The sequence below is a fragment of the Oncorhynchus mykiss genome, chromosome 14 (genome assembly GCF_013265735.2).
Source record: "Oncorhynchus mykiss isolate Arlee chromosome 14, USDA_OmykA_1.1, whole genome shotgun sequence".
NCBI lineage: Eukaryota > Metazoa > Chordata > Actinopteri > Salmoniformes > Salmonidae > Oncorhynchus > Oncorhynchus mykiss.
This window is the reverse complement of record NC_048578.1, coordinates 17575911-17596036: the sequence shown is the minus strand read 5'-3', so window position 1 is coordinate 17596036 and position 20126 is coordinate 17575911. Positions and strand designations below refer to the sequence as shown.

General features: G+C 42.5%; 1 protein-coding gene across 3 annotated transcripts in view; it reads right to left on the bottom strand.

Annotated features, from left to right (window-relative positions):
- si:dkey-237h12.3 (teneurin-3) overlaps positions 1–20126 on the bottom strand; it is a 165036-nt gene that overhangs the window by 14096 nt on the left and 130814 nt on the right. For all 3 annotated transcript variants that reach the window (XM_036943050.1, XM_036943051.1, XM_036943052.1), the window contains 4 exons: positions 15224–15473; positions 5284–5516; positions 3434–3588; positions 456–1330 (listed from right to left, as the gene is read on the bottom strand). In XM_036943050.1, the coding sequence (XP_036798945.1) occupies positions 456–1330; positions 3434–3588; positions 5284–5516; positions 15224–15473 (1513 nt within the window). The remainder of the gene's footprint in view (positions 1–455; positions 1331–3433; positions 3589–5283; positions 5517–15223; positions 15474–20126) is intronic.

Here is a 20126-nt window from a genome sequence, read left to right as displayed (position 1 = left end):
AGACTCCATGAGGGTGGTATGAGGGCCCGACATCCACAGGTGGAACTGAGAAGTGGTCTGTTGTTCACCACCTGCAGAACCACTCCTTTATTGGGGGTGTCTTGCTAATTGCCTATAATTTCCACCTGTTGTCTATTCCATTTGCACAACAGCATGTGAAATTTATTGTCAATCAGTATTGCTTCCTAAGTGGACAGTTTGATTTCACAGAAGTGTGATTGACTTGGAGTTAGTGTGTTGTTTAAGTGTTCCCTAAACATTTTTGAGCAGTGTATAATATCAATTTAAGTAAATTTTAAGTGCAAAGCAGTAACTTATTTAGCTTACCTTATGATCAATGACTATTTCTTCATATTACTCAAATATAATTATCTAGTCAGACTCTCATCACCCCAAAAAGTGAAGGTCTATTCAGCCATTGCAGGAATCAGACCCTCTTACTTCTGTATACTCACTCGTAGAATGTGGTCCAGCCAATTTCAGAGGTCTTGGTAGCCAGCAGGCCAGTGTTACCATGATAGGTGAGCAGCACCAGTTCCTGGCCCTGAGCCATCAAGGTCTTCAGCCCACCGTTGGTCCCCATGGTCAGCCAGATGACCTGGTTGTCAGGGGCGACTATGCGCACAGGCATGCGGTTAGGGTCGCGGCGGATTCTCAGGGTGTTTCCGTTGCTATCGGTCATGGCGGTTACGTCGTTCTCCGTGCTGTAGCTGAAGGTACACTTCAAGTCACCCGTCATGAGGCTGGCGGTGTGTTGGTGGGTACCATTGGTGTCAAAGACGTACACTTCCTGGGCGTCCGGCGATGCCACCTCGAAGGTGTTGGCATTGGAGGTCAACACAGGCCCGTTCCTACTGACCGCCCGGATGCGGATGTTGCCCAGGTCTGCCATATACAGGGTGCCATCGGGTGCCACGACAAGAGAGGACGGTGCGTTGAGACGGGCGTCTTTGGCGTAGCCATCACCCGTCTGGTAACAATCGCAGTTAACATCGTTCTTACAGTCGCAGTCGGACGGCGACCCCACCAGATGGGTTATTTCACCATCGACGGATACAGTTCGGATTCGGCTCAGCTTCCGCTCGTCAGTTTCGGCGATGAAGATGGCGCCGTGGTAGGACACGGCGATGGCTATGGCAGACTCCAGGGGCGTCAGTGCTGCCCTTTGACCTCCACGGTCCATTCCGGCCAAAGGGCAGTGAATGGGCCGGCCTGCTGCAATGCTGACCTGCCCGTTCTCAGTGATTCGTAGGACCACATTGTTGTCCAGGACGTACAGGGAGTTATCCATGGGGCTGACCGCTAGGTCGGTAGGCCACTCCAGGAGCACCTGCAGATCGGGACATTGTTATAGGCACCACTTCACAGAGACATGGCATTAAAACGTGACTGTCAACCCAAATTACTGTGATCTTCTCCATCTACACATCACCAATGTGACATTGGCAACCTTGTCCCATTAGAAATGTCTACAATCTCTGATATATTTCAGTGTGACATCAGCATTGTCAAAAACTGTGGGAAAACACATCCTTAATCTTCCTTTCCAGACAGTGATTAATAACAAGGCATTTTGCCCTTAAGGCTGTCTCTGTGCCTGCTGTACCATGCATGCCAGCCTGCCAGTCTGCCTTCTTATGCGGGACAACATGCCTTGGGATGCTACAGTCTAGCCAAAAGGATATCTGTGTTGGCCAGTCCGCCTGATGGTTTCATGCCTCCATTAGGGTTCCGATAAGACAAATGGAAATGCTCTCTGGCATGTCCCCTTGGTGTAAAGGGCAGAGGTATGGGACTCCAATCCAAGTTGAGTTTGACTCTCGACTCCAATCCACTCCTGAAACGTCCCCTCTAGAGACCCTAAATATATGGTGTGTAATGGAGGCCCGCCATTCCATTTTAATATGATAAAAGCTTTCTTAGTTTTATTTTCTTCATTATTCATTTGCACCATGTCAGAGACTGTATGTAATGGAAGGGGATAGAGGGGAGATGTTTGAGAGGATAGACAAAGTTATATTGAGTTAATGTTTTAGCCTCATGAGGAGGTAACCTATTGCCTCCTGACAGGGCACTATGCTCATGAGGAGGTAACTTATTACCTCCTGACAGGGCACTATGTTCATGAGGAGGTAACTTATTGCTTCCTGACAGGGCACTATGTTCATGAGGAGGTAACTTATTGCCTCCTGACAGGGCACTATGCTCATGAGGAGGTAACTTATTGCTTCCTGACAGGGCACTATGCTCATGAGGAGGTAACTTATTGCTTCCTGACAGGGCACTATGTTCATGAGGAGGTAACTTATTACCTCCTGACAGGGCACTATGCTCATGAGGAGGTAACTTATTACCTCCTGACAGGGCACTATGTTCATGAGGAGGTAACTTATTGCTTCCTGACAGGGCACTATGTTCATGAGGAGGTAACTTATTGCCTCCTGAAAGGGCACTATGCTCATGAGGAGGTAACTTATTACCTCCTGACTGGGCACTATGTTCATGAGGAGGTAACTTATTGCCTCCTGACAGGGCACTATGTTCATGAGGAGGTAACTTATTACCTCCTGACAGGGCACTATGTTCATGAGGAGGTAACTTATTGCCTTCTTCATGCACCATTATCAACTGTTAAGGGAAGATTTTTGCATCTGTGGAAAGTTGTTGAAATGCTGAAATGTCATGTTGTTTGGTAGGAAAAATCAGTTGCTGACTACATGAACTTCGATTACACCTGATTAAACTAATCAAGGGCTTGGTGGTTATTTGACTTATATGAGTCAGACGTGCTAGTGTAGTGCAATAACAATATGCAGTCCTGAGGGTCCCTAAGGAACAGATTGGGAAACACTTCTCTAGATACCCAACAATAAGCCTCAGCAACTTGAAAGATAGAGGTCCTTAAACCACAATACAATGCCTTCTAATGTATTTTCTTCCCCTGAGATAACCATGCCCAAAGGTGTATTATTTAACTGTGTAAGTACTTCCATTATCATGATTTCATGGCAGTTTTGGGGGTTCGCTGCGGTCATAATTGCTTGATTTTACTGCAGCATATTTTATATTTTGCATGGCAATATGCAATGATTTTGTCCAAATTGTCACAAAAATGGCTTGATTGAACCATTTTATGCTAACCTTCTTTTTGTAGTGTGGTAATCAGACAGTTTAATGCGCTAATATTGCAGAGATTTGATGGTTTTATGCAGTAATAGTGCGATGATTGGTCAAATTGGCATGCCCTTGATAAAAATATATATATTTGCGATCTCAGAATCCTAAAGAGACTGACATGTAACACTCCGGACTGAGTGACTCATAGATGGGCAGGAAGAGAACCACAAGGTGGCGCTGTGATGTGAGCCCTATGGGAACTGACTTGAGGACCGAACAGGCTTGAGGGAGACCTGACTGGTAATCTGACAGTCACCTGATTGATGTCCATGCTGATGTCACAGGTCAGGGGGCGTGCCGACGTGAGGTCATTGGAGCCCAGGAGTGTGGATATGATGCCGCTTTGGTCAACTCTCCGGATCGTGGTGCCGTCCACAAAATATATCAGTCCATTCTTGTCCACAGCGATACCTGTCGAGGCAAAAGGGTGGAAGGTGGGAATAAAAGAAAGGCAGATGATAGATGTGTCAGATGTGGGAAATGTGAAGTTCTTTCTGCTTCCATGACTCTGTGGACAGAACACGACGGATACATGTGTCGAGTTTGGCTTCCCATTATTCAGGTCACTGCAAAAAGCACATCCTTCAATAATTCAACCGCCTGCTTTCCTGCTATTGAATAATTTCTCAGGGTGAAGTGGGAAAGGCTGTATCTCTACTGTATGTGTGCCTGGCACCGCGCATCCCGCCATATCCCACCTCTAAAAACAGAACTCATTGGTACAGTGTCAATGAGCGTGACTTTTTTCCCTTAAATTGCAGCTCCAACACCCAACAATCATCAACCCTCTTCACTCTATCTGTGAAATGGGTGGGCGTGGGGAAATGACGGCTAGGGCCAATTTTAGACGAAACGGGTGAACGACAGGCGGTTGCCATGGTTACGACGGTGGGCAAAATTGCCCGACTGATTGAGTGTCGGCTGAGGGTTCCAACTTTCTGTGCGAGGAGAGAGTGCTTGCCGTAGTAATTTGTCCCACACAGGGAAAATACATTAGCAACCATGGCACACTTCACATCTCATCATGTTATTGTGGGCTCCTAACAGAGAGCAGTGCCTATAGGATTTCAATTAAACCTCTCGTACATTTCCATTTATTTTTTCAATAAGCGCTATAAAACGCTGGTGTAAACACACTGTGGTTGGTTTTTAAACTCAACAGGGTGAGAAAAGTAGATCACAATAGGTGAGGAATTGGTATACATTCTGCCTTTATCAGATTTAATAGCTTCTAAATCAGTTTATTTTTTTATGATTTATTTTTATAGGTGAGTGCTTTGGTTTGACCTGTGGCTACATGTAGGTCTGCACAAAGATTGCCTGGCTACTGAAACATTAAAGAGCTGAGGGACCACCAATGCATTCTGGGAGTCGGAGGGGAAATTCAGACAGATGAAAAGTGTCACATTTGAGCATATTTCAGCAAACGTCTGGAAAAGAAAACCCCAGCCATCTGCCATCTTTCCCCCAGCCTCTACCTCCTCCCATTTCATAGTTAGAGTCACTCCCTCCCAGACTCCCTTCAGTCAAACCCACTCTTTTAAATGCAGTCTAAACTGGGCCATTAGGGGGGACTTTAAAGACTGGCACACACCAGACAAACTAATAATCCATGACTTCTTAACCCCTTATGCTCGTGGAAATTTGCCTATATGGATAGGGCCAAATTGAAACAGAAGAACTTTAAAAAGCATATGCATGACCATGGTAGCAATTGAAAGAGAACACTGGAGATTATGAGGAAATTATTAGACCAAAGGTGAGGACATAATAGTTCACCTGACACGTCTGAATCCACTACTGATTTTATGTGCATTTTACATTTACTGCCAGTTACCCTTGTGTAAACATTTTCTGACCTGGTGAAAAGGGATAACACATTACTTCTAAAACATATTTTGTGCTGTGAATCACCAATCTTTTGAAAGCTTTGCAGGATTCAATTTCAGCCCTGCGGTAGCACATCCAATTCAGCTAATTGTGTTCTAATCAAATGTTTTACTGCAGGGCTGGAACAAAAGCCTGCAGCCTTTACACCCAGGAGTTTTCCAGGAGCGGAATTGGCAAACCCTGGAGGGAACAGACTAATGTTGGCTCAGGTCCTACCTTTTGGCCCAGTGAGCAGGGCCTCCGTGGCCTTGCCCCCATCCCCACAGTGGGTCTCGTCAAAGGGCAGACAGTGCTCCCCGGTCCCTGCCACCACCTCCGCGTTACTCTGCAGTTCCTTGATCCCCGTCAGGACCTTGGGCCGGTAGATCCTCCGCGAGTTGGTGTCGGACACATACAACTGCCCAGTCACTGGGTCGGTGGCCAGGTAATAGCGGTGAGCAGGGTTGTTACTAGGATTGAGGAAATAATGGTGGTTACTGTGATTGCCGCAATATGAACAATCTCAAAATAAACTTGTTTAAAAGGTGTTTTTATGAACAATCCAAAAATAATCAACGCTTTACATGTTTTCCTTTGTTGAATTTAACGGTGTTTTTCCTAAATAACAGAAAGATAATTTGACATTTAGAATGATAATGACCCCAGAAAAAGGAGCCTCTGTATCTGTTTGTGACTTTGTCATTGTGAATGCCCAATTAAGCTTGTGAGTATTTTTGCATAACAAACGGGTGGGGAATAGGTTTGACAGTCAAGGAAAAGAGTCCGAGAATTTAACAGGATATGATTGGAGTGGGTTTGAGTATGACAAAGCGGCAGCGACAACATCAAGTGTGTCAGATTATTTTAACCGTCATCACTCCCCTGCGCGGGGAAGCCTGTAGTAAATATAGAATGAAGTGTTTATGTTAATGACAGTCAACAACTGAATGGCATTTCGTCGGGTTGTGCTTATTTGCATTCATTTTGAATGCCTCAAAATGTGTCGGGCTCCTTCAGAATGAGTTAGGAGAGATGTCTTCAAGGCTTGCTGCTATTATGAAAAAATCATCCAATGTAAGAACAGAATTAATCATTTTCTATGTAGGGCGCTATATGCCATCAACATACAGCAAGTATAGTAGTATTGACTGTTGAATTTTTATCTTTTGTCAAAGGCAATTACATTAAAAATGTTCCAAGCCAGTTACCCATAATCCTCTTACATGACTAAATGACACATTGCACATTGACATATCAAAAGGTCAACTCTTTCCAACTGAGGAAGACACAACTCATCTGTGTGCTCGGAGGCCAATGATAAGCCTGAAACATAAGCTGTTGAATGTGGTTAGAACTTGTTTAACAATCTGGCAATGAAGATAGCCCCAGTAAGTGTTCTTATGTTTAATGGTACATTAGTCAATACTGTAAGCCTTTGACACTTATGAATGGAATAATGTGAGTGTGTTAAAATAAATGTGAGAATGCATTAAACACAGTGAAAAAAAGTCATGTTACATTAGAGAGTGTGGTTATAAAACTGGACACCTTTATGAGCCAAACCAGATGATTAAATAATGCCTTAATGGCTTATCAATTTACCATAAACATATGTTCATAAAAAAATATATTCATTCTTAACACACAGAAAGACAGTGACAGAATTGCACCATCATACACCTACCTGTGTCTAAAATCTTTATTTCTTAGGGTGGGAAGAAAGGAAGGAAGCAGAGAAGAGAAAGACAAAGAGAGACCGTAAAAGTGTGTGACTTAAAAGTCTAGGAAAAACACCATAAAAAAGGAGCAGACAATGAAGATTTGTTGTGCAGAAAGGAGAAGGGGGAAAAGGAGGAGTGACTATGTCTTGGAGTTAAACCCTGCACCCATAACTCACCGAGGGGAGAATATATGTTGTGGAGTTAAACCCTACACCCATAACTCACAGAGGGGACAATATAAAAAACTCCCCCACAAGGGAATGCATTGGGCCATTACACCACTGCTTTTTTCTCCATTCAAATCACCAATAGTGCTGAGCGATTCATTCTTTTTGAGGTCAAATCAGTTTCGGTTCGATTATTTAAACAAGGACAACCGTTTTCAATTTAGATTATTATTTTTTAAACATTAAATGCCGTAGCAACACTGTTGTGTTTAATGCATTCTCACAATTAATTCAAATCCAATAATGGTAGTGTCTGCCGCTTATCATTTATTAAGCATAATTTATTCACACTGCTTTACTTTAATAAAATATTTCAGTTGATGTGTATATTACATTTGTTTTATTTGATGACTATTATTTCATTCCAAGTCATCATCTCTATAGAGCTGCTGCCTATGCTGTCTGACAAAATCACTATTTTAGAAGTTCTTCAAAGTAAATAAGGAATACTTTTATGACTGCTGAATACCAACTATCAATCACTTAGATCAGGTATTTTCAAGGAGAGATATGTCGTGAAAGCAACTGCTCTCTTTCCCTATCGATCGCGCATTCCTTGGTCTCTTTTACGGAGCAGGCATAAAAGAAACACAGACATATGTAAGCGTGCAAGGGATTATGGTCATTGTAGTTAATTACCACGTTTCATGCACTGAACTATGTGGAATATTGGCCTGTTGGAAAATACAACTCCTTAGTACATCACGTTTTTTTTTTTTCGGTTTAGATTATTTTGAACGCTGTAACACAGATTATGGTCATTGTAGGTAATTAACCACCATTTATTCACATTACTTTACTTAAATAAAACATTTTCAGCTGTTGTGTATATCACATTTGTTTTATTGCGTAACTTTTTTATTTCGTCCCAAATTATCATCTCTATGGATTATGGTAATTGTAGTTAATTACCATGTTTTCTTTGCTAAACTATGTAGAATATTGGCCTGTTGGAACCTACAACTCCTTACTACATCACACAGTTCATCCAAATTGACCAAAATGTATGTTAATCCCTCAGCACTAACAACTGAGTATCGGAATATTGATCTTGCCACTTGTTATACAGCTCCATATCTAAATAAAGACTTTATATCCAAAATCCAAATCGTTGGGGCATGCCAGGTTGAGAAGCCAGGTTGGGACTTGCTTACAGATATCTACCTAAATAAAGAAACCACTTGAGTAAATGAGGGATACAAAGTACAGTATGTTGAAATCAGGTGCTCACACACAGGTGGAGTTTCTGAGTAAATGAACTTCTTATGGCTGCAGGGGCAGTATTGAGTAGCTTGGATGAAAGGTGCCCAGAGTCAACAGCCTGCTCCTCAGTCCCAGTTGCTAATATATGCATATTATTATTATTATTGGATATAAAAAACTCTGAAGATTCTAAAACTGTTTGAATTATGTCTGTGAGTATGACAGAACTCATATGGCAGGCAAAAACCTGAGAAAAAATCCAAACAGGAAGTGGAAAATCTGAGGTTGGTCGATTTTCAACCCAGCCCCTATTGAATACACAGTGGGATATTGGTTATTTTGCACTTCCTAAGGCTTCCACTAGATGTCAACAGTCTTTAGAAACTTGACTGAGGCTTCTGCTGTGATGTGGAGCCGGATGGGAGCTGTTTGAGTCAGTGGTCTGGCAGAGAGCCAGGTAATGGTCACGCATTTCACATGATAGCGACCTGCGTTCCATGACTTTACTACAAACATAGGAATTCTCCAGCTGGAACGTTATTGAAGATTTATGATAACAACATCCTAAAGATTGGTTCTATACTTAGTTTAACAAGTTTCTTCGACCTGTAATATAACTTTTTAAAGTTCGGCTGGACCTGCACGAGCGTTTGGATCTGTGTACGAAACGCGCTAACAAAAGTAGCTACTTGGACATAAATAATGGACATTAGCGAACAAAACAAACATTTATTGTGGAACTAGGATTCCTGGGAGTGCATTCTGATGAAAATCATCAAAGGTAAGGGAATATTTATAATTTTATTTCTGATTTCTGTTGACTCCAACATGGTGGATAGTTTTTCTTTTTTTTTCTGAGCGCCGTCTCAGATTATTGCATGGTTTACTTTTTTCGTAAAGTTTTTTTTAAATCTGACACAGTGGTTGCATTAAGGAGAGGTACAGTGGGGCAAAAAAAGTATTTAGTCAGCCACTAATTGTGCAAGTTTTCCCACTTAAAAAGATAAGAGAGGCCTGTAAGATGAGGCCTCTCTCATCTTTTTAAGTGGGAGAACTTGCACAATTGGTGGCTGACTAAATACTTTTTTGCCCCACTGTATATCTATATTTCCATGTCTAACAATTGTATTTATCGACATTTATAATGAGTATTTCTGTAAAATGATGTGGCTCTCTGCAATTTCACCGGATCTTTTTGGAACTAGTGAACGTAACGTGCCAATGTATACTGAGATTTTTTAAATATAAATATGAATTTTATCAAACAAAACATACATGTATTGTGTTACATGAAGTCCTATGAGTGTCATCTGATGAAGATCATCAAAAGTTAGTGAATAATTATATCACTATTTGTGCTTTTTGTGACTCCTCTCTTTGGCTGGAAAAATGGCTGAATTTTTCTGTGAGTTGGTGGTGACCTAACATAATCGTTTGTGGTGCTGTAAAGCCTATTTGATATCGGACACTGTGATGGGATTAACAACAAGATTACCTTTAAAACGGTATAAAATGGTATGTTTGAAAAACAGTATGTATGAGGAATTTTAATTATGAGATTTCTGTTGTTTGAATTTGCCGCCCTGCACTTTCACTGGCTGTTGTCATATCGATCCAGTTAACGGGATTGCAGCCTTAAATTAAGCAATCCTTAGCCATGTATATAAATGGTGGGAAGGATATTATTTTGTCTACCATGGCTATGCCCGCATAGGATGACAATACCGCCCCTCCGCAGGGCACGAGTGGTCACTGAATGGTTTGATGAGCATGAAAACAATGTAAACCATTAACCATGACCGTCTCAGTCACCAGATCTCAACCAATTTGAACACTTATGGGAGATTCTGGCACGGTGCCCGAGACAGCGTTTTCCACCACCATCAACAAAACACCAAATTATGGAATTGCCTGTGGAAGAATGGTGTCACATCCCTCCAGACACTTGTAGAATGCATGCCAAGGGGCATTGAAGCTGTATTTCCTTTATTTGTCAGTGACCTGTAAATACATGCATTATACAGTTTGTCATGACTTGCCCTTTTGGGAGCATGGAGCTGTAGCTACATGCAATTTAAATGGCTACCACCCTAAAGACTAGTTATGTGCAGCGCCAGCTGAATACGTTACAAATGGTTAAGAAATCTACAAAACTAAAGACTACACATTCAGTCTGCAGCTGTATATGTAAAATAGTCTAAGAAACTCAATCGAAGACGAGAGAAGGACATTGAACATTTCCCTATCAAATGACCATTGGTACGTCTGACGGAACACAACCAGAGACTTCTAATGAATTACTCTCCAAAGAAAATGGACCGTGCAATTTCAACAGAGAGAGACGACAAGACATACAAGTGTAAATATGTACATTGCAATTATTTTCGAATGAGCGGCCGTTCGTGTGCAAACTATTAGCATTTCCATGAGCGTAGTTATCAACTGTATGTAGTTGGTCCATTCTGTCTTTACGGCACTTTATCTGTCCCCACCCCTTTCCATTGTCTACCAAGCCATCATATCGGGTCAGTCCACTAAGGACTTTTCATTGTGTAGTTGTGTCATTGTGTAGTAATCAATGTGTAAGTTATCCTGTTTGTGTGTTTATGTAATTCTGTGTGATTATAAATAATTAAGCCAATTTGTATATCGCTGATTCATCATTTATGCTAGGGTTTGTGCAGATATCCAAGAGTTTTGCGACATTCAGAATGAGACTGATAGAAGGTAACAATTAATTTAATGACTGACTGATGACTGAAATGTAAGAGATCTTTATATCTTTAAGAGTTCATTCGGAAAACGGTAACTCGTTAAATACACTTCTTCCACGGTGCCCCAAGATTACTACTTAATTAATTGTTATATGATTAATTGAATTGCGTAATAATTAAATGTAGTTAATTGATTTCATCAAATAATTGTCATCACATTAATGATAGAAAAGACAACAATTTCTTATATTGAGCAATTCAATCATGTTGGCTTAACGTTCTCCATGCACCTATAAGAGAATGTCTTGAAACATAATGAACAGGCAAGGCGGTTGTGAATGTTGTTTGATTTGTGGGGATGTCTTCTATACTGAAGACTGAAGTGCAATCACTGGTGTTTGCAATATGTGGGCCAGGGTCATCAAATTGATTTTAAAAGATAGACACATCAACTGTAGCCTCTTGGTAGACAGATTTCATAAGCTTTGTTGTAAGTAGCCCTGGCTGTAAAACAGCTTTCATTCTAATCAACATCTGCTGTTTCGGAGTCTGCCAATTGGCAAAATGAAGCTTATTGGTGATTGAGGCCAACTTGGCAAATCAGCCTAAATCATCTCAATTACATGGCAAAAGACATGGAGTCTTTCTCTAATTGTAAAGGATATAGTATAGATTCCACATTATGGTGCATTCGGAAAGTATTCAGACCCCTTGAATTTTTTCACATTGTGTTGTTATTATTCTACAATTGATTCAATTGTTTCCACCCTCGTCAATCTACACACAATTTCCCATAATGACAAAGCGGGTTTTTAGATTTTTTAGAAAATGTCTTAAAAAGAGAACTTAAATATCATGTTTAAATAAGTATTCAGACCCTTTACTCAGTACTTCGTTGAAGCACCTTTGGCAGTGATTACAACCTTGAGTCTTACTGGGTATGACTCTACAAGCTTGGCACACGTGTATTTGGGGGAGTTTCTCCCATTCTTCTCTGCAGAGCCTCTCAAGCTCTGTCAGGTTGGATGGGGAGCATCGCTGCACAGCCATTTACAGGTCTCTCCAGAGATGTTCGATCGGGTTCAAGTCCGGGCTCTGGCTGGGCCACTCAAGGACATTCAGAGACTTGTCCCAAAGAAACTCCTGCGTTGTCTTGGCTGTGTGCTTAGGGTCGTTGTCCTATTGGAAGGTGAATCGTCCTCCAGTCTGAGGTCCTGAACGCTCTGGAAGGGGTTTTCATCAAGGTTCTCTCTGTACTTTGCTTCGTTCATTTTTCTCTTGGCCCTGACTAATCTCCCAGTCCCCGCTCTTGAAGAACATCCCCACAGCATGATGCTGCCACCACCATGCTTCACCGTAGGGTCGGTGCATGGTTTCCTTCAGATGTGATGCTTGGTATTCAGGCCAAAGAGTTCAATCTTGTTTTCATCAGACCGGAGAATCTTGTTTCATGGTCTGAGAGTCCTTTAGGTGCCTTTTGGCAAAGTGGGCTGTCATGTGCCTTTTACTGAAGAGTGACTTCCGTCTGGCCACTCTACCATAAAGGCCTGATTGGTGAAGTGCTGCAGAGACGGTTGTCCTTCTGGAAGGTTCTCCCATCTCCACGGTGGAACTCTGGAGTTCTGTTAGAGTGACTACTGGGTTCTTCTACCCCGATTGCCCTTCTACCCCGATTGCTCAGTTTTGCCAGGCGGCCAGCTCCAAGAAGAGTCTTGGCAGTTCCAAACTTCTTCCAATTAAGAATGAATGTGGCCACTGTGCTCTTGGGGACCTTCAATGCTTCAGAAATGTTTTGGTAACCTTCCCCAGAGCTGAGCTTTGACACCATCCTGTCTCAGAGCTCTATGGACAATTCCTTCAACCTGATGGCTTGGTATTTGCTCTGACATGCACTGTCAACTGTGGGATCATATATAGACATATGTGCCTTTCCAAATCATGGAAACAGGATGCACCTGAGTCTCATAGCAAAGGTCTGACTACTTATGTAAATAAGGTATTTACATAAGCAAACTTTTCTAAAAACCTGTTTTCACTTTGTCATTATGGGGTATTGTGTGAAGATTGATGAGGGAAAAAAAATGTTTAAGCAATTTTAGAATAAGGCTGTAACTTAACAAAATGTGGAAAAAGTCAAGGGGTCTGAATACTTTCAGAATGCACTGTAAATAGTAAATCTGTCCGTTTTCCCATTCCATCACATTTGATACTGTGCAAGTACTCTAAAAGGTGTCTGACCACCATGTGCATTGTGAAGATAGTCTCTGAAAACCACTGAATCACAGTTCAAAGAACACCACTTCAGTGCCTTGCAAAAGTATTCATCCACCTTGGCATTTTACCTATTTTGTTGCATTACAACTTGTAATTTAAATAGATTTTTGTTTGGATTTCATGTAATAGACATACACAAAATAGTCCAAGTTGGTGAAGTGAAATTAAAAAAATAACTTGTTTCAAAAAAGTTTTTTTTTTTTACCCGGAAAAGTGGTGTGTGCATATGTATTCACCCTCTTTGCTATGAAGCCCCTAAATAAGATCTGGTGCAACCAATTACCTTCAGAAGCCACATAATTAGTTAAATAAAGTACACCTGTGTGCAATCTACGTGTCACATGATCTGTCACATGATCTCAGAATATATACACCTGTTCTGAAAGGCCCCATAGTCTGCAACACCACTAAGCAAGGGGCACCACCAAGCAAGCAGCCCCATGAAGACCAAGGAGCTCTCCAAACAGGTCAGGGACAAAGTTGTGGAGAAGTACTGATCAGGGTTGGGTTATAAAAAAATATCCTGAACTTTGAACATCCCACAGAGCACCATTAAATCCATTATTAAAAAATTGAAAGAATATGGTACCACAACAAACCTGCCAAGAGAGGACCGCCCAACAAAACTCAAGGACCAGGCAAGGAGGGCATTAATCAGAGGGGCAACAAAGAGACGAAAGATGACCCTGTAGAAGCTGCCAAGCTCCACAGCGGAGATTGGAGAATCTGTCCATAGGACCACTTTAAGCCGTACACTCCAGAAAAAAAGCCATTGCTTAAAGTGTTCGCCAAAAGGCATGTGGGAGACTCCCCAAACATATGGAAGATGGTACTCTGGCAGGTGAGACTAAAATTGAGCTTTTTGGCCATCAAGATAAACGCTATGTCTGGCGCAAACCCAACACATCTCATCACCCTGAGAACACCATTCCCACAGTGAAGCCTGGTGGTGGCAGCATCATGCAGTGGAGATGTTTTTCAGCGGCATGGACTGGGAAACTGGTCAGAAATGAAGGAATGATGGATGGTGCTAAATACAGGGAAATTCTTGAGGAAAACCTGTTTCAGTCTTCCAGAGATTTGAGATTGGGACAGAGGTTCACCTTCCATCAGGACAATGATCCTAAGCATACTGCTAAAGCAACACTCGAGTGGTTTATGGGGAAACCTTTAAATGTCTTGGAATGGCCTTGTCAAAGCCCAGACCTCAATCCAATTGAGAATCTGTGGTATGACTTGAAGATTGCTGTACACCAGCGGAACCCATCCAACTTGAAGGAGCTGGATCAGTTTTTCCTTGAAGAATTCCACTGGCTAGATGTGCCAAGCTTATAGAGACATACCCCAAGATACTTGCAGCTGTAATAGCTGCAAAAGGTGTCTACAAAGTATTGACTTTGGGTGGTTGAATAGTTATGAACGCTCAAGTTTGGAGTTTTTTTGTCTTATTTCTTGCTTGTTTACAATAAAATATATTTTGCATCTTCAAAGTGGTAGGCATGTTGTGTTAATCAAATGATACAAACCCACAAAAAAAGCTATTTTAATTCCAGGATGTAAGGCAACAAAATAGGAAAACTGCCAAGGGGGGAGGGGTGAATACTTTCGCAAGCCATGTCAGATGTCCACCCTTTCAAGATCATGTAACATTTAACCATTTTGATCTGCCTCCAGTGGGGCTTGAACTCACAACCTTCTACACATGCTGCTCAAAGCCAACCATCTTTGCCAACAGAGACTAGTCTGTCACTCTGTGAGCAGCATGCTGCTTTGTATGTACTCCAGCCAACATGCTATGGGTGAGTTTCACATCCATGCAACCCACTCTGTCTTAAACACCACCTCTTTGCACTATTACCTCAGAAGAAATAAAGAATCAATCTCTAATTCGAGGGCCAAAAGGTCTGAACCAATAGGTCAGAGGTTGTGCACTATTACAGAGCCATGCAAAGCCTCAATATCTGAACTAAAGGGACAAAGGGCCAGCACAAAACAACCGTGCACCACCATTATGATTCCATGCAGAACCTGAACTAGCCTGAGCTCCATGACGCTGGTGGCGTTGCCCGATGGGTAGATGCGTCTGATGTAGTTGAAATCGCCCACGTAGAGGCTGCCGTCGATGCCCCACGCCAGGGCCACTGGCGCCAGCAACTTGTTGCCCAGGGCCTGCCCGTTGCAGCTGGGGCACGAGATGCTGCGGCGCCGACCGTTCCCCATCACTGTAGAGATGACGGGAGGCTGCAGCGAGATGAACTGGTTCTCACCGCTGCCTTTGTAGAGGATGCCTGAAAAACAGGAAAAATATAGAGAGTAGTTTCTATGTAATTGATGAGAATGATGACTTTGAGCTGTGCTAATTATAATAATTGTTATAATAATTTTGTTATATGCTGTTTACAACTTTACATAGGTAGAGTGACTATGTGTGCATATTTCGATGTCTCATGAATTGTGATATCATTTTTGTAAGGAACCTGTTCGTAAACTCATCAATTAATAGTAACTTATTTACAGAACATGATGTTCTTTCAATCTCGCCAGGACCCTTTTCCATTTCCTCCCCGTACTCATGGCGAGGAGGGTTAGACAAATGCAGCAGACAATTTACCTTGCAAAAGTAACGGAACTTCAATTGAACTTCATCAGTCATTACAGATAAATATTTGATTGAGGGGAAAATATAACTTTTTTTTTTCGGGGGGAGGGATATGGTGGAGTAGACTTCAAAAGAAAAAAGAAGAAAAAACATCAAAGTGGTGAATTGCATACTGGGAGCACTTAATTATTCACACCCTGGCAACGCGTTTGAATTCCGACTCTCTCTCTTCCTCATTACCAGATCGATGGCAGCACTGAACGCCCAGTGTAGCACCGCCGGTTCCCTTGACATTACCCCCGCACATCTCGATGTATGTTTGTCCCTCTCCGATTAGTCCCTTTCATTGATTAATTAAAAGGGGGGGAACTGAAATTAAGACTTTCTCTAGGGAGACCGCTGGCAAGACAATCCCAGTGCTCCGTTTCTTTGTAACAGAGAGCATTACAAATGTGCGGCTAACAAAGATTAATGGGTACGAGGGACGGCATTGTGTGTGACGCCATCAAACGGATGACCTTGGGGATTTAATTGCACTGCGATCCATCTGTCTGCTCAGCTACATCCTATGTGAGTGATCTAACGTTGAACGAGGGCTGACTCGAAAGCAAGTATTCCCGATAGCCCTATAGCAAAGTAATAACCAAGTAATTATGGAATAACCAGCACAAGATGTCACACATTACCTTCACTATCATTATGCTGAATTTACCCTAATTACACCAAGTCCCAATGAGAGTACCTTTTCTACATATCCAATATAGAGTTCAGTATAAAAAGCTTGAAGCGTTACACCTTTCTAAAAAGTAAGATTAAATATTTTCTAAAAATATTAATTTAATGATTAGGTAAATTTGGCAGCCTGCCCCCAGTACCCTACATTTACACTTACATGTTTACATTTGAGTAATTTAGCAGACGCTCTTATCCAGAGCAACCAAGTTACTGTATTCATCTAAAGATAGCTAGGAAGGACAACCACATATCACAGTCACTTCAATCACAGATATGTCTTCCCATAAGCCATTAGAAAGTCTAATGTAATTAATAAAATACGCACATACATTTTACCCACCTTCTATCTAGCACACACATTAACGGTCCCACCCACTTTACAGTCCCTCTCTCTCTGACAGAATCTGTCTGACAGAGCTACAATATGTCACTGTACCCAGGCTAAGGCCACTGAACATCTGAACATGTTTGTAGGGCTCAACAGCCTTGCTTTAACAGAGGGCATATAGCCACTTTGCAGCAGAGATGGAGGGAAGGAGGGAGGGAGAAGGGGGGAAGAGGTGTAGAGGGAGCATAGCTACAGCACAGGCCTTATCTAGTTAGACAGGCCCCAGAGAAGAGTGAGAGAAAGACTCAAGAGTCCTCGCCAGAGGAGGAGAGGAACACTCTTAACTACATCACAGTAGACTCCTAAGACAGGGAAGGCAAGGGGAAAATGGAGACAGTCACCAGGAGGAGAAGGACTGATACTATATAGCTATGTTTGGAGTCCCCAGGAAAGAGAAGAACTGATACTATATAGCTATGTCTAGGGTCTCCGGGAGGAGAAGGACTGATAATATATAGCTATGTCTGGAGTCACCAGGAAAGAGAATAACTGATACTATATAGCTATGTCTGGAGTCACAAGGAAAGAGAAGAACTGATACTATATAGCTATGTCTGGATTCACCAGGAGGAGAAGGATTCATACCACATACAATTGAAGTCGGAAGTTTACATACACCTTAGCCAAACACATTTAAACTCAGTTTTTCACAATTCCTGACATTTAATCCGAGTAAAAGTTCCCTGTCTTAGGTCAGTTAGGATCACCAGTTAGGCCTCCTTGCTCGCACACACTTTTTTAGTTCTGCCGACAAATTTTATTTAAAAAAAATATATATATATTTCACCTTTATTTAACCAGGTAGGCTAGTTGAGAACAAGTTTGCATTTGCAACTGCAACTCCTCCCCCTTTGGCAGTTCTATCTTGACAGAAAATGTTATAGTTGGGTATGGAAATCTCAGAATTTTTGGTGGCCTTCCTGAGCCAGGATTCAGACACGGCAAGGACATCAGGGTTAGCAGAGTGTGCTAAAGCAGTGAGTAAAACAAACTTAGGGAGGAGGCTTCTGATGTTGACATGCATGAAACCAAGGCTTTTTCGATCACAGAAGTCAACAAATGAGGGTGCCTGGGGACATGCAGGGCCTGGGTTTACCTCCACATCACCCGCGGAACAGAGGAGGAGTAGTATGAGGGTGCGGCTAAAGGCTATCAAAACTGGTCGCCTAGAGCGTTGGGGACAGAGAATAAAAGGAGCAGATTTCTGGGCATGGTAGAATATATTCAGGGCATAATGCGCAGACAGGGGTATGGTGGGGTGCGGGTACAGTGGAAGTAAGCCCAGGCACTGGGTGATGATGAGAGAGGTTGTATCTCTGGACATGCTGGTTGTAATGGGTGAGGTCACTGCATGTGTGGGAGGTGAGACAAAGGAGGTATCAGGGGTATGAAGAGTGGAACTAGGGGCTCCATTGTAAACTAAAACAATGATAACTAACCTGAACAACAGTGTACAAGGCATATTGACATTTGAGAGAGACATACAGCGAGGCATACAGTAATCACAGGTGTTGAATTGGGAGAGCTAGCTAAAACAGTAGGTGAGACAACAGCTAATCAGCTAGCACAACAACAGCAGGTAAAATGGCGTTGACTAGGCAGGGAGGGTCAGATTAACTACACACAGAGCCTGAGTGCGGCTGGGGCCGACAGATAAAACATAAACAAGCAGAATGGAGTACCGTGATTAATGGACAGTCCAGCATGCATCAGCTATGTAGCCAAGTGATCAGTGTCCAGTGGGCAGCGGTGGATGGGGCAGGGAAGCTAGACTGGCGAGTATTATCCAGGTTAAAAAAACTGGCTGGCTGTGCAGAAGGTAAAAGCCACTAGCAGTGGCTAACAATGACTAAATAGCTTGTAGCTAGTTAGCTGGTTAGCTTCTGGAGGTTCTTGAATGTGTTCTAAAAATAAAAAATAATAGCGATTCCGTATCACATTGGGTGAGGCAGGTTACCGGAAGGTATAGTCGAATTAAAAATCGAAAAGAGATTGAAAGTAAATATGGGTCCAGTGAGTGTTTGGGACGCGGCGATTCAGGCAGTTAGCAGGCCTGTGTAAACAAGCTAACAGTTAGTAGGCCGGGGCTAAACAAGGTAGCAGTTAGCGGACCGGGGCTAAACAAGCTAGCAGTTAGCAGGCCGAATTAGCAAGCAAGCAGATAGCAAGGGCTAGAAAGTTAGCCTTTGGGGGACGTCGCGATGGGGTGAGTCTATTTATGCCTCTTCATGCGGTGACATCGATAGACCGGTTTTGGGTCCGGATATTGTAGCCCAGGAGTATGCTTCGGTGGTAGCACAGGAGCTCTGGCCGGGCTAGCTTCAAGCAAAGTGGATGGAAACGCTAGCCAGGAGTAATCATCCGGGGTTGCGGTTAGCTAGTTAGCTAGTGAAGATCCAGCTGAAAATGTTCCGTTTGTGGTGGGAATCCTGTGGGATTCCGGGGATAAAAATAATAGGTCCGTTATGCTCTGGTTAGAGTCGCATTGTTCGAACTGGCGAGAGCTTTTCCGAGCTAAAGGTTAGCTGATGACCGGTTAGCTGATGACCGCTAGCAATGGTTTGCTGACTGATAGCTGGTAGTTAGCTGGCTAGCTTCAGTTGAGGGGTTCCGGATCCGAAGAAAAAAAGCAGATCCGCGCTACATTGGGTGAGGCGGGTTGCAGGAGAGTATTTAGAAGTTGAGGTTCAGCAAAATGTTTTAAAAGATATGCGAAGAAAATATGTAAAAAAAAAACGATATATACAAGGAACACGACAAGACAAGACGTCTGACTGCTACGCCATCTTGGATCCAACAAATGTTCTATAGGTTTGAGGTCAGGGCTTTGTGATGGCCACTCCAATACCTTGACTTTGTTGTCCTTAAGCCATTTTGCCACAACTTTGGAAGTATGCTTGGGGTCATTGTCCATTTGGAAGACCCATTTGCGACCAAGCTTTAACTTCCTGACTGATGTCTTGAGATGTTGCTTCAATATATCCACATAATTTTCCTGCCTCATGGTGGCAACTATTTTTTGAAGTGCACCAGTCCCTCCTGCAGCAAAGCACCCCCACAACATGATGCTGCCACCCCGTGCATCACGGTTGGGATGGAGTTTTTCGGCTTGCAAGCTTTCACCATTTTCCTCCAAACATAAGGATGGTCATTATGGCCAAACAGTTATATTTTTGTTTCATCAGACCAGAGGACATTTCTCCAAAAAGTACAATCTTT